This window comes from Equus quagga, chromosome 6 (assembly GCF_021613505.1).
Source record: "Equus quagga isolate Etosha38 chromosome 6, UCLA_HA_Equagga_1.0, whole genome shotgun sequence".
NCBI classification, from domain to species: domain Eukaryota; kingdom Metazoa; phylum Chordata; class Mammalia; order Perissodactyla; family Equidae; genus Equus; species Equus quagga.
In genome coordinates, this window is record NC_060272.1 from 99,234,587 (window position 1) to 99,247,399 (window position 12,813).

Genomic DNA, 12,813 nt, shown 5'->3' on the forward strand with positions numbered 1-12,813 from the left:
CTGAGGACACAGCATTGGAAGTTGCTGTTCCACTCTTGCTGCCATAAAGATCAGCCAACACAAGTGGAGGGTGGTGTTGAAAGAACCATGACGAATGGGGCCCAGCCCTGATGGCTGCTAAATGTAGGGTAAGCCATGGCCTGAAGCCATCCATATCGCGCTCCTATTCATCTGTGTGGACTAATAAATTTTTTTTTCTACTTAAACCAATTTAGGTTGATTTTCTTATTACTTACGGGTGGGGGGGAAGCCCTACTAATATAAAGCGTTTCAAAGTTAGGAATGAGGGAAAAGTTGGAAAAGATTTTCACTGAACTTCTTAGCTGTCACTTTTCCGTGTGGAATGCAAAGCATATCCGTAGCTTTGGCAGATAGGAGTAGATCTTATTCTAATATTTTAAAAACCAGCGAGATTAAAAAGAAAGAGAGGCTGAAGAATTAGAAAAGGCTTTGATAATTCACAATGGTGAGCTCAGAGGAGCCTGTTGGTATCTTCAAAGTGTATCTTTCTATGTATAAAAATAGTCAAAATGGGCAGGAGGTACTCTGCATTTCTGTCTGTTGTTTGTATATGACTATATGGACGTTTTCTTCATCTTCTGTCAATTTGCAAAGTCGCCTTTCTATCACCACTGCTAAATTTACATTTCAGAAATTTTCTTTCTCTTCTCTCTCTCCCACTGAAAAACAACCAAATCCTCTGTATCTGATGCCTGAGAAGGTCCAAAAAGGTGGGCAGTAAGAATTGTGGAATGACTTGCTTAGGGCACTAATACCACTCTGTATCAAATGCCCCATTTGAAGAAAATAAAACAGGGAAGGGTATACTGTTTTTAGGGGCAAAAAAATTGCAAACATAAACTTATCTCCAACCTGCTCGGGCAGCTGCCATTTTCTTGTTTCGCAGTTTGTTCTCCAAAGCTTGCTACATGATAAAAAGAAAAAAGGGGGGGAGAAGAAGAACATGAGATTTCCTGGTGTTTCCTACTACTTGACATTAATAAAAGGCAACTATTTTTACGAAATAAATCGTATCCTACCTGTTTCATCTTCTTTTTTAGATCCAGATTTGCTGCCTTCTGCCCCTTTGCAGTAGAATTGAGATAATAGATGGTCAAACTAATATAAAAAATAAATAAATAGATATTATGGTATTTTTCAGTTTCTCAAGATTTGAATTAACTTTACGTTAACTAAATCATAGAATGTTGGCCCTGGAGCGGACTTTAAGGTGTTTTCCACTTTAACCTTTTTATTTTGTAGATAAAAGACTGAGGTACAGAGAGGTACGGAAGCATACTCAGAAGGACACAGTGACTAGAGGCGGAGCTGGAAGTCGGGCCCCAAACTCCTTCTCCACAGCCCAGGGCTCTGTCCACTATACTTGACTGCCGAATTGTAGCTTCTTCTTGGAAATGAATTAATGTCAGTTTAAACTATAATTGAAAATAGCATTTTAAATCGATGCTAATGGCATCCAAGAGAATGGAAAATCTACTGAAGCTTAGGGAATGTGTCTAATAAAAACAAAACGGCTTTTCCCCTTTAAATTCCACCCTTTGGCTTTTCCAACTAAGGATACAATCTTTATAGTCCTGGTTAATCAATAGACATTTTTTTTTTTTTTTACATAGGACATATTGTTTGCATTTCTCCCTCCTTCAAAAAGAAAATGTTTTATAAAGGAATATTCTTGGGTTTTAAGTGATATTTACATTTCTAGAAAGAGCAAATTCCAGCCAAATATTTGTGCAAAAATAAATATGTTCATCTTCACTTAAAGCAAAACAAACAAAGGAAAAAATGCAGCAAAAAAAAGGTAACTGGCATTGCTTTTTTGCAAATAACTGGATACTGAACACATTTCCTCTACTCAACAACACGCCAGAATATGTCCTTTATGAGCCATCTGGTGCTAGCAACACGATTATTGACATGGTTTAGCTGGGTTTGTTTATCTCTTATACGATGTGATGGGAGTTTGAATGAAATTACACACATGAAAGCATCTTGTATAATATCTGGCATGAAATAGGTGCTCAATAAATGTGTGTGTGTCTGTATGATAAGGATTTTCTTAGAAAAGTGTCTGGATTTGGAGAACGAACTCAAAGACCTCACAAGTCATTTGCAGTTCTGGAATTCTCTATTCACCATCTTTTCTACTTTGTGATACACCTTAAATGAGTATTCCTCACAAATTATTTTCTACTCTCCAAAGAAATGAAACTGCCTGTGGGAAACTAACCAGAACTCTGCTCAGTTACCCAGAAACCCTGCAAGCTGATTTAATATGATCCATTGGGGAAATTCAAAATGCTTGTAACATGTAACATTCTCTAATTAAAGGTAATAAAAAGGCAAGCCAATTGTATGGGCTTCATAAAGTGGAAGATGAGATCTCAGGATCTGAAAAATCAAATCAGTGATAAACTGAAATTTGAGTTTTAAATCAGAACCTCAGAACTAAAAGCAACCTTGCAGGACATGTATTTGACATTACATCCTGCCAGCTTTCTCTAGAAAGTCTCTGTCTGGGGTTGGCAAATTATGGTCTCCAGGGCAAATCTGACTCCCAGCCTCTTTTGTATGGCCCATGAACTGACAATGCTTTTTACATCTTTTTTCTTTTCTCTTTTTTTTTTTTGAGGAAGACTAGCCCTGAGCTAACACGTGCTGCCAATCCTCCTCTTTTGCTGAGGAAGCTTGGCCTTGAGCTATCTGTGCCCATCTTCCTCTATTTTATATGGGGGACGCCTGCCACAGCATGGCTTGATAAGCCGTGCTAGGTCCACACCTGGGATTCCAACTGCCAAACCCCGGGCCGCCAAAGTGGTGTGTGCGAACTTAACCGGTACGCCACTGGGCCAGCCCTACACTTTTAAATAGTATACAAGTCCTTACATAATATCCTCAGTTTTGCCTCTTGCCCCACAAAGCCTAAAATATCCACTCTCTGGTCCCTTAAGAAAAAGTATGCCAGTCCTGTGTGTAGACCATCCCTGACAAATGCCTTCCAGCCCTTCTAAACATTACCATTCATCCTAAACTCAGTGTTTGGTGCAATGAGTAGGAGGGAATACGAGGAGGGAAACAATAAGACATGGGTTTGAATTTACTTATTAGCCACTTGCTTCAGGCACGATCTGCAATGTGCTATCAATAATATGATTAACAAGGCCAACTTCTTAAGGTTATTATGGAAATTAAATGAGTTAATAAGCAGATAGTGCCTGGAACAAAGACAGAGTTAGCTCCTCTTCCATACTCCAGAGACAGTTTATGAAATCTTTAATTAGTGGCATTAGAACAATATTGCTCCTTGGCCTAAAACTCTCAATAAGTTAAGAATATAGTCATAAAATCTGACACTAAGTTTTGTGGATTTTTTTAAAACAAGATCTCATTTATACCACTCCAGGGTCTTGACCCTTAAAAGCCACTACATACTTAACATGCTCTCAGAAGCCGCTAGATCATGAAAGGAAAAATCCCTTCAAGGGCCATCCTGTGAAATATGCAGCCTCCAGCAGGTCATTTCCTAAAACATCTGCACCAGAGATTTACTATCAGAGTCTTAGCACCACCTATAATCAAGGTTCTGTAACATATAATAGTAATCTGTTTTACTGTTTAATTATCCCTCTGTCTGTTAGCTCTCCCTCAAAGAGGATGTCACAGCGTAAAGGGGTGAGTGTCGGCTTTGCTGTCAAAATCCTACCACCACCATTTTGTTGTATTCTCACCCAGGGAAAATCACTTCATCTCGACAAGTCAGTTTCTTAATTTATAAAACTGAAGAAGATGACGCCTGCCTGTGCTGACGTAGCTCGTGACTGTGACCATCCCAAAGATGATGCAAAGATGGCTTGGCCCAGAACCCAGCTCATTTACTTCTCACCATTGGGAGTTCTCTCCCTGAGAGTTCCTAGTTTTACCTTTATTTAAACAAATCCAACCCTTTGTGCCAGTGGTGTTTCTAAAAGTGTCCCCGAGGGTAGCTTCATACTTGCCCCCCTTGACTGAGAGAAGTGGCAGTTCCAGACTTTCTATTCAGGAGGGTCTCCCAGGTTGAAAGGAAAAGCTAGGGCACTTTTCCTAGCTCTTCCACAGCAAGCATATATTTTTACTTAGAATGTAAGTTTATCCATGGTGGCCAAGAGTCAGAAGCCAATGAAAGTAACATGGGAACAAAAACTCCATCCCAAGTTCCTCTTTGCAGATCCCTTCTGCCTTCCTTTTTTTTTTTTTTTTTTTTTAAAGATTGGCACCTGAGCTAACATCTGTTGCCAATCCTGTTCTTTTTTCTTCTTGTTCTTCTTCTCCCCAAAGCCCCCCAGTACATCGTTGCATATTCTAGTGTAGGTCCTTCTAGTTGTGCTATGTGGGACGCTGCCTCAGCATGGCCTGATGAGCGGTGTGCCATGTCCTCACCCTGGATCAGAACCCGTGAAACCCTAGGCTGCCAAAGCAGAGCACGAACTTAACCACTCGACTATGAGGCCAGCCCCTCCCCTCTGACTTTGAAGAGATGGACTAAGCGACCTTTGCAAGACCCGGTTCTCTGATTCTATTACCAGGGACACATAGTTATCGATGGTCTTCTAGGAACAAGGACAGGGTGGTTTTAAAACTCCTTAAGCCCTTAGCCCTAAAATATAGCCTCTAGGGCTGCCAAGGGGAATATTAATTTAGACACTCATCATTTCTGTGTGTTCACAGCCATCTGCTTCACGGAACAAGAGGTGGGGGCCCAGGGTGGGGGATGCTCAATGTGCTGATTAGATTTAGCATTTAGCATTTATGCTTCCCTTGCTTTAGCTGTTTACTGATCATTATTTTGGTTACTTGGGAACAAATCTTATAATCCTAGGCAGGCAGAGACAGATGCAGATGGTTGTGAATTACATCCAATAGGATCAGAATATGGCTCATGAATTTAAGCCTCTCACCACCATGTAATCAGTGCTGAATCTGGATAGGTTACAGCACATCCCTTGGAGAGAGAGAGCGAGCTAAAAAGCTGGAACTTAAAAGGAGCCCGGAAGACATTACAAAGGCTCTTTCTGCGAGGAGGGAAAGCACATACGCCATAACCAAAACGACAGCGATGACCAGTCCAGGATTAGAAAGCTGTCTCAAGATCTTTGCCATCCAGCTTGGGAAATCGTGCTCCAGTGTTTCTCCAATGACTTCGAACATCCTATTTTTACCACTGAAAAAAAAAACCAAAAAAAAAAAGGGAAGAGAAGTTTATTTAAAACATATGGAAAAACCATGGTTACAGCAAGAAAACTGGAAATCTTTCTCGAACACTGCCTAAGTACTTTTTCCGGTTAGGAATCTGATGTTTAGCTACAATTCCTGATCCTTGGACCTCATACTGTCAACATCTGGATAAGCTATGAGCAACGTTATCCCAACATAAATGCAGAGTGAAAGCAGTTAGGAAATTAACCACAGCATTAGCAGAAGATTTTTTAAAGTTGTATTTCTAAGATTTTGATTGAAAGATATTTTATAAATAGCACATAAGTCTACCCCTCAGCCAGCTGTCCTTCTAGGGGAACCACTCTCTTTGGGTTGAACGGTGTGCTCAATTTTTTAATTAGCCTTGGAAATGAGCATAAGGAACAGCTTAAAGGAATAAAATCCACAAATAATCCAATATCTCTTTCCATGCAATAGCTTCTATCTCATTTTCCACCAGGTCTCTTTCATCATAGCTATTAATAGGTAACCACTCTGAATAGTGACTCCTTTCTCTCTCAGTTTTTCTTGTGGACAGGCCCTGGGGAGTATGAGCTCAGTTCCACTGCTAAAAACGGAAAATGGGAAGAGAAAGAAAATAAACCTAAAAAGCAAAGATCCTTAATAAGTTTGTTTTTGACCCATTAAAGTAAGAATCAGCCCCTATAAACTGGAAAAGTGAGAGAAGAATGTCTGCTTAATTGAGTATATACTATCCAGAATTATAAAGTAACATCCATCATGCCAAGTTATTTTTCCTGTATGTGCATATTGATTCCACTGTGAAATGATGTAAGTTTTAGAAAAGATACTAGGTTCTTTATTACCAAGTTGTATGTATCATGAGAATAAAGATTGATATAACACAATATAATATTTTGGTTTCACTTTTGGTTTTTGATCTTTAAACATTCTCAGCTACTAAATGATCATGACCTACAAGTTCCAGATCAAACTTTTTTTTCACCTGATACAACTAATACTATCTTTCAATAGACTGAGAGGGATTCTAAGTATCTTGTCAGGAGTTGTTGGACTATCGAGGGATAAGTTTCACTTCACACATTATATATCTACCTAATTAGCAAGACCTATGATACATAAGAGGGAATGAAACTTTTACAGGTATTTTAAGATTATATCAATTTATTCCACTAAGATTTCTTCTTCATCCATTCTAACTGATGATGTTTCCCACAGCCATATGGAATATGGCCAGAGGAAGGAGGTAGGCAAGGAGAATGAGAGAAGACGATCCACCCTCCTTTCTCCAGCCTCTCCAGCTGTGGCTGATAAATGTAGCTAGAATGGGAGGACCGGAATGTTACAAAGTAATCCCTTCCCACAAAGGTCTCCTTTGCATCCAGTGTGTCTCACAGTGAAGTTATGAGCATCTCCAGGGATTCTTGAGTCCCTTTTCCAGGTTAGGTCTCTTACCAAGAGTGCAGATCTCTTAATTATGCATAAACTATCAAGGCATCTACAAATCCCTAGCATTACCCTTTTTCCGACAAGTTAGACAAAGCATGCCACTTCATGATATTCCCAGAAGCCCTTTCCAGCCTTCTGTGACTATGCAGTCAAGTGAAATGGTGCTGCACTTAATTCATAGTTCTCCTGTGGGCGTAGCTCCATCCACCCTAGGTTAGAACAGTCTATGAGCAGGCCTGTCTTCCCAGCCCAGAAAGCTCCTTTGGACCAGAATCTATGCCCAATTTGCCCCTACATCTCCTCTAGGGCTTAGTGCACAAGAAGCAGTCATTATTCATTCATTAGTTCAAATTATTGGCCAATACTCTATTGTGTTCAGACTCACAGAGATTAAAATATTCTGTCCCCAACCTCTAGAAGTCAGCTACACTATTAAGAAAAACAGACACATAGAGTATAATTGCAAATGAGTAATGTAATAGCAGTATCACAATATAATATAAACTTGTACATATTGTATGATCTCAGTTATTTAAAAAAATCTGCATAAAAAATCAAAATACAAAATGTTGAGAGTTGTTATTTCAGGTCTTTGGCATTATGGTTAGTATTTATTTTCCTGTGAAAGTATTTCTACAGTTTCAAGGTTTTCTAGGATAAACACATATTAGCTCCACAATAAATTGAAAACACATAAAAGTATAATTAGCATAATGTTAGCAGGGAGGTGTATGAGAACCTAAAGAACTATAAATTGGGGCCAGCCTGGTGGCGCAGCGGTTAAGTCTGCACATTCCACTTTGGGCGGCCAGTGGTTCGACAGTTCGGATCCCGGGTACGGACCTATATACCACTTGGCAAGCCATGCTGTGGCAGGCGTCCTACACATAAAAAATAGAGGAAGATAGCCACAGATGTTAGCTCAAGGCCAGTCTTCCTTAGCAAAAAGAGGAGGATTGGCAGCAGATGTTAGTCAGGGCTAATCTTCCTCAACAACAACAAAAAAGAACTATAAATTGTTCAGAATTATTAGCAAGGGGATGGGAGGAGAAACATCAAAGGGCAGGAAATGTGGTGGAGCACTTAGAAGAATTTTCCTCATCTGGACACCAATGTAAAAGTTTCAAAGTTGTTGAACTGTCTAAGGTAAATCCACTTCAGAATCTATTGGAATAATTTCTGGAAAATCCACCCTCCCTAGCCAGGTCTTGTGAAACCAGAACAATCTAGAATATCTTATCGAATTGCTTTGCAGAATGGGTCTTCTAAGATATCATAGCCACCTTACCCGAAAACACACCTGCAGCTGGAAGAAACTGGCCAACGCTGTGGTGTCTCCATTAACCTACTTCAAATGCATGTTTGCTAATTTGCTGCCAACGAGGTGTCAAGTGCAGTCAGGCACCCTCCATTAGGCAGGTGAGCAAACCGCCTCAGACTCAGGGTCCCTAAGAATGGCAAGCCATGAGGCTCCGACTAACACACGTTGTCTCCTCATCTCTAGTGCAGAACAGCCCTTTAAAATTTTCAAGTCCAAACAAATAAACAGAGTATACATTCTTTTACTCCAAAATGAGGACACTGACAGGAAAACTATACTATTTAAATAGGATAGAGATACTCCTTTCCTGACACTCTACAGAAAATATTTACATTTCTTTTGTCTCAAAGTAGTGATACATACGCAGTAATTTTGCTGAAGTTTGCCCACTAGGAAACATTTCGTCAAAATCAGATACTATGTCTTAGATACAGACTAATTTTTTTCATTAAAATTATAGTAACTCAGTGTGATATAAAGAGAGGCAGAGGAGTTAGGGTTTAAAAAACTAAAATTGCACAGTCCGTGTATGTGTCTAGCTCCATGATATTTTAAGTATGAATGCACCTGTGTAACCATCCCCCGGCTCCGTGTTGACCTTGTGGGGTTTTCCTTATAGACAGTTAAGCTCCTTTGATACGTCTTCTGGGAAAGATCGACTTCCAACTAAAAATTTAAAAGCGTATCTAAAATTTACCATGGCTATTTAGTTGTGTGGGCAATTTTCAATTAACTAAAGCCTTTGAATGGTTTATCTGTTGAACTTCATACCCTGAGATTTATTAAGGATTTATTAAGACCACGCTCTCCTTGAAGACTACAATTTCATGTTTAGCCTCCAGATGTCACTGTCTGCACTATTGATTTCAGCCCATGGTTGCTGGGGGCGGGGGGGGGGGGGGGGGGCGGGGGGAAGTGATGACTAGGACTTGTCAACACAGGCTTCCTGAGTATGACGGAACTCCAGCTGTTTTGGTCTATCAGCTGGCTTAACATTTTCTTTCTTTCTTTTCCAGTAAAGTAATAATATCTCAGTCTATTTAGATGAAAGTGCCTCTTTTATACTTAAGTCTGTGGCAACAAAATCTTTCCACTTTAATAACTCAGGTCTGACAGCATGAAGGGGAAATTACGTGTGTCCCTTACTGCATCATGCTTGTCATTCAAATGGCTTTTCACATTCACATTTCCTTCACTGAAAAGCAGCAATAACAAATGTGTGCTGACCAGTGACTCAACGTGCAGAGATCCTTGGAGGACCTTGTGGTAGATTCATTTCTAAGGCCCTTTAGGGAACGAGATCTCAATTCTCACTCAGTTCCACGGGACTTTGCTTTCTTAATTAGTGACACAGAGAGAACTCTGTCATAGAGAACTGGAGAAAAGTTCATTTCAGCTTGGATCAAAGAGACTTCCTGACTCTCTGTTACTGACTTGAGTGATTTATCCTTGTTATTTGGGGAGAATATACATGAGGAACATCCTTAAGTTTTTTACTAGCATGTAGCATTTTGGATTATAAATTGTGTGACCCTGTTTATATTCATTATTGTCTACTAATGATCCCATTTCCTAGGTAGCTTGTGGGATAATCTACTTTATTTATTATTTTTTCAGTTTGGTGGTCCACGCGAGATGTGCCAATAGCTTTCAGCTTCTGGACGTGAATTCCTACCATCAGGAAAACTTTCACATCCAGACTGGTGTAACCAAACCTTGCTCTTTGCTGTCTCCTTACATGGAAATAGCTCAGATTCATTGTCAGTATTTTTCCTGGAGCAGTTAAATCATTTTCCCTCTTATGATGCTCAAATGAAAAAATAGATGGAACTTGCCATCTCCATGTCACAGAATGAACCTGAATACCCAAAAGATCTCATTTCTACAGACCAAAATGCAGTTGTTTGGGAAAAAAAAAATAGCTCATACGATGAGTGACCATTCGCATCGCCAGCCCAGAAAGAAAACTATGCCCAAATGGAATTTCAAAGACAAGAACCTGAAGGGCCCACAATCAAAGGACGGCGGGAGGGACACGATCATGTACAGGACGGGCATGGTGGACAGGAAGAGGATAAGCAAGAGCATCCCCAGGTAGAAATTATTCGATCGGGAAGCTTTGAAGACCCTGGCCTCAGGAACGTTGCAGCACATCACGGCCCAGCACTGGAAGTACATGGACGTGTGGAGTCGGAGGATATTGATGCCTGGGAGGCTGGGGGCAAAGAAGGAGCCCATCCTAGAAAGAAAAACAGCACTCTGCTCAGTTCGAGTCTGTCTCCACAACAAAGTCACACAGCACTCTTTGTTGCACGTCACGCTTAGTTACCAAAGGCAGAAAATGTATCGTCACTTTCAACTTCACAAACTCTTTTCATAAATACATGACTGACTTATCTATTTCATCTTCTAGACACATTTTACTATCTCCCTCATTATTATAGGTATTATATGCATGATTCTTTCATAGAAACTATACTGTTCACTTATCATATCTGCTATCATTAGGAAATTTAAACTACAACAGAGTAAAGAATATATGACACTTGTTTTTCTTCTCTCTTCTAAATTAAACTTAATTTCCCCTAATACTCATATAATTGATTAATATCTAAAAACTTAACTTTTTTTAATAATTGACCCTTAAAAACACTCATTCAAATAAAGTGCACATTTGGATTAATTACTTTTGTTGTGGCTAATTAATTTTTGCTTAATGAAAGTGAAAAAATTAGAATAAGCTTTTTTATCTGATGCTATTTTCTATTTGTGTCTGCTATGTTGTTTCAGAGCTGATGGGAATGACGTATTTGTGTCTAATAATATACTACGTTTGTTGATATCCTATAGCAAGCTTTATGTGTTTTTGAGATGAAAAATTCGACACATCCATTTAATTTAGTTTATCTGTTTACTTTCTTACTTTAGCTTGTCCTGGAAATCCACTGCTTTGCACATCAGATTTTGTTTTTAAGGAAGATTGGCTCTGAGCTAACATCTGTTGCCAATCTTCCTCTTTTTGCTTGAGGAAGATTGTCCCTGAACTAACATCTGGGCCCATCTTCCTCTATTTTATGTGGGATGCCTCCACAGTGAGGCTTGACAAGCAGAGCTAGGTTCATGCCAGGGATCCAAACCTGTGAACCCTGGGCCATCAAATTGGAACACGTGAACTTAACCACTATGCCACCGGGCGGGCCCCTGATTCTTTTAAATGTATTTTAAAATGTCACTTTTAAACAGGAACCACTTAGGTGGGATCACTTTTACTCTATGACTTCATTGGTTATTTCAACAAAATAAATTTAATTTTCTTTGATGAGAAAATCCATTAGCACCATAAAACCATATTAATAGCAATTAGTTAGCCCAAAACCAAAAAAAGGTTTTACAAGTTACATATTTTAGAAGTTTAAGCAGAGTCCTGTATTTAAAGTTTCCCAACTATAATAAAATCCTCAGCGTTTCTAGTTAGGGCTAGCATTTCATATTTCCTGGATATGTAGAGTTGTTTTAACCAATTCAATGTAAATTTGATATATTATGGGGGAGGGGGTGTTGAGTTAGATGAAGAAATTAGTTTCTGCTGTAACTGAACTTGTGCAGCCCAATATTAAATCATTTCACTGAAATGTGAAATCTTGTCTCAATTTGAGTTGTCAATAGGATTCCATACAACAAATCTGAATGATATGTCAACATATTCAACTGACCAGAGACTTTGTAGGAAGTCAAACTATTTTTAAAAAGTAGTACAGACTTTGGGTGATAATGTTGTGTCCATGTAGGTTCATCAGTTGCAACAAATGTAGCACTGTGGTGTGGGGTGTCAATAGTGGGGGAGGCTGTGCATTGTAATTCCATAAATGGGAACTCTGTGCTTTCTACTCAATTTTGCTGTGAACCTAAAACTTCTCTAAGATATGAACTTTATTAATTAAAAAAGAGAGAGAGAACAGACTTTGGAACAACACAGCATATCTGGCTTATAGGATAATAAGAGAAAACCTGGAACCCCAAAAACATGAGCAAATGAGTGAGTGATAGTCCCAGCTGAGGGGTCAGAATTACAAAGCACTCGATTATACTCCTAGATGCCAATATTTGTAAAGTAATATGTTTGTACATGATGATGCACTCCCCATTCTGAAAGTCAGGCTTGGCCATGTGATTTCTTTGAGCCAATAAAATAGAAATAAAAACGAGGCGTCTCACTACTAGGTGGAAACTTTAAGAGCCCTGAGGGTCTTTTTGGTTTCTTCTTCCTCTGCTACTCTGACCAGCGATGTTCCAGATGGATCCTATGCTGTCAGTCCAGGACTCCACAGTAGGGGTAACTTACAGGAGTAGAGCCTCTACCAGCCCCCATTGGACGTGTAGAGTAAACAAGAAAGAGACTTTTCCTTGTGTAAGCTACTAAGATTTGGGGGTTGTGTTTCATTGCTGCATAACCTAGTCTATCCTAAGACACAATTTTGTGAATAATTCAAGACTTAGACTCGCTTAAAGCCATATATATTTGTACCTATACATATATGTGTATCATTTGTATGCATACACGTTACATGGATGCACATCTCTAGATAAATAAATTTCAAAAATTCAAAATAAATATCACGTAGGCATTTTGAGCAAATGACTCAAGAACCATAACCTACGGGCCGGCTCCGTGGCCGAGTGGTTAAGTTCGCACCCTCCGCTGCCGAGGCCCAGGGTTCGGATCCCGGGTGCGGACATGGCGCCGCTCGTCAGGCAACGTTGAGGCGGCGTCCCACATCCCACAACTAGAAGGACCTGCAACTAAGATATAC

At 39.6% G+C, this 12,813-nt stretch overlaps 1 protein-coding gene across 1 annotated transcript in view; it reads right to left on the reverse strand.

Annotated features, from left to right (window-relative positions):
- Positions 1-12,813, reverse strand: part of TMC1 (transmembrane channel like 1) — a 195,400-nt gene that overhangs the window by 8,359 nt on the left and 174,228 nt on the right. Inside the window, exons 16-19 of the mRNA XM_046663890.1 lie at positions 10,002-10,241; positions 5,090-5,215; positions 1,041-1,119; positions 874-925 (exon numbers count right to left, since the gene is read on the reverse strand). Of these exons, the coding sequence (XP_046519846.1) occupies positions 874-925; positions 1,041-1,119; positions 5,090-5,215; positions 10,002-10,241 (497 nt within the window). The remainder of the gene's footprint in view (positions 1-873; positions 926-1,040; positions 1,120-5,089; positions 5,216-10,001; positions 10,242-12,813) is intronic.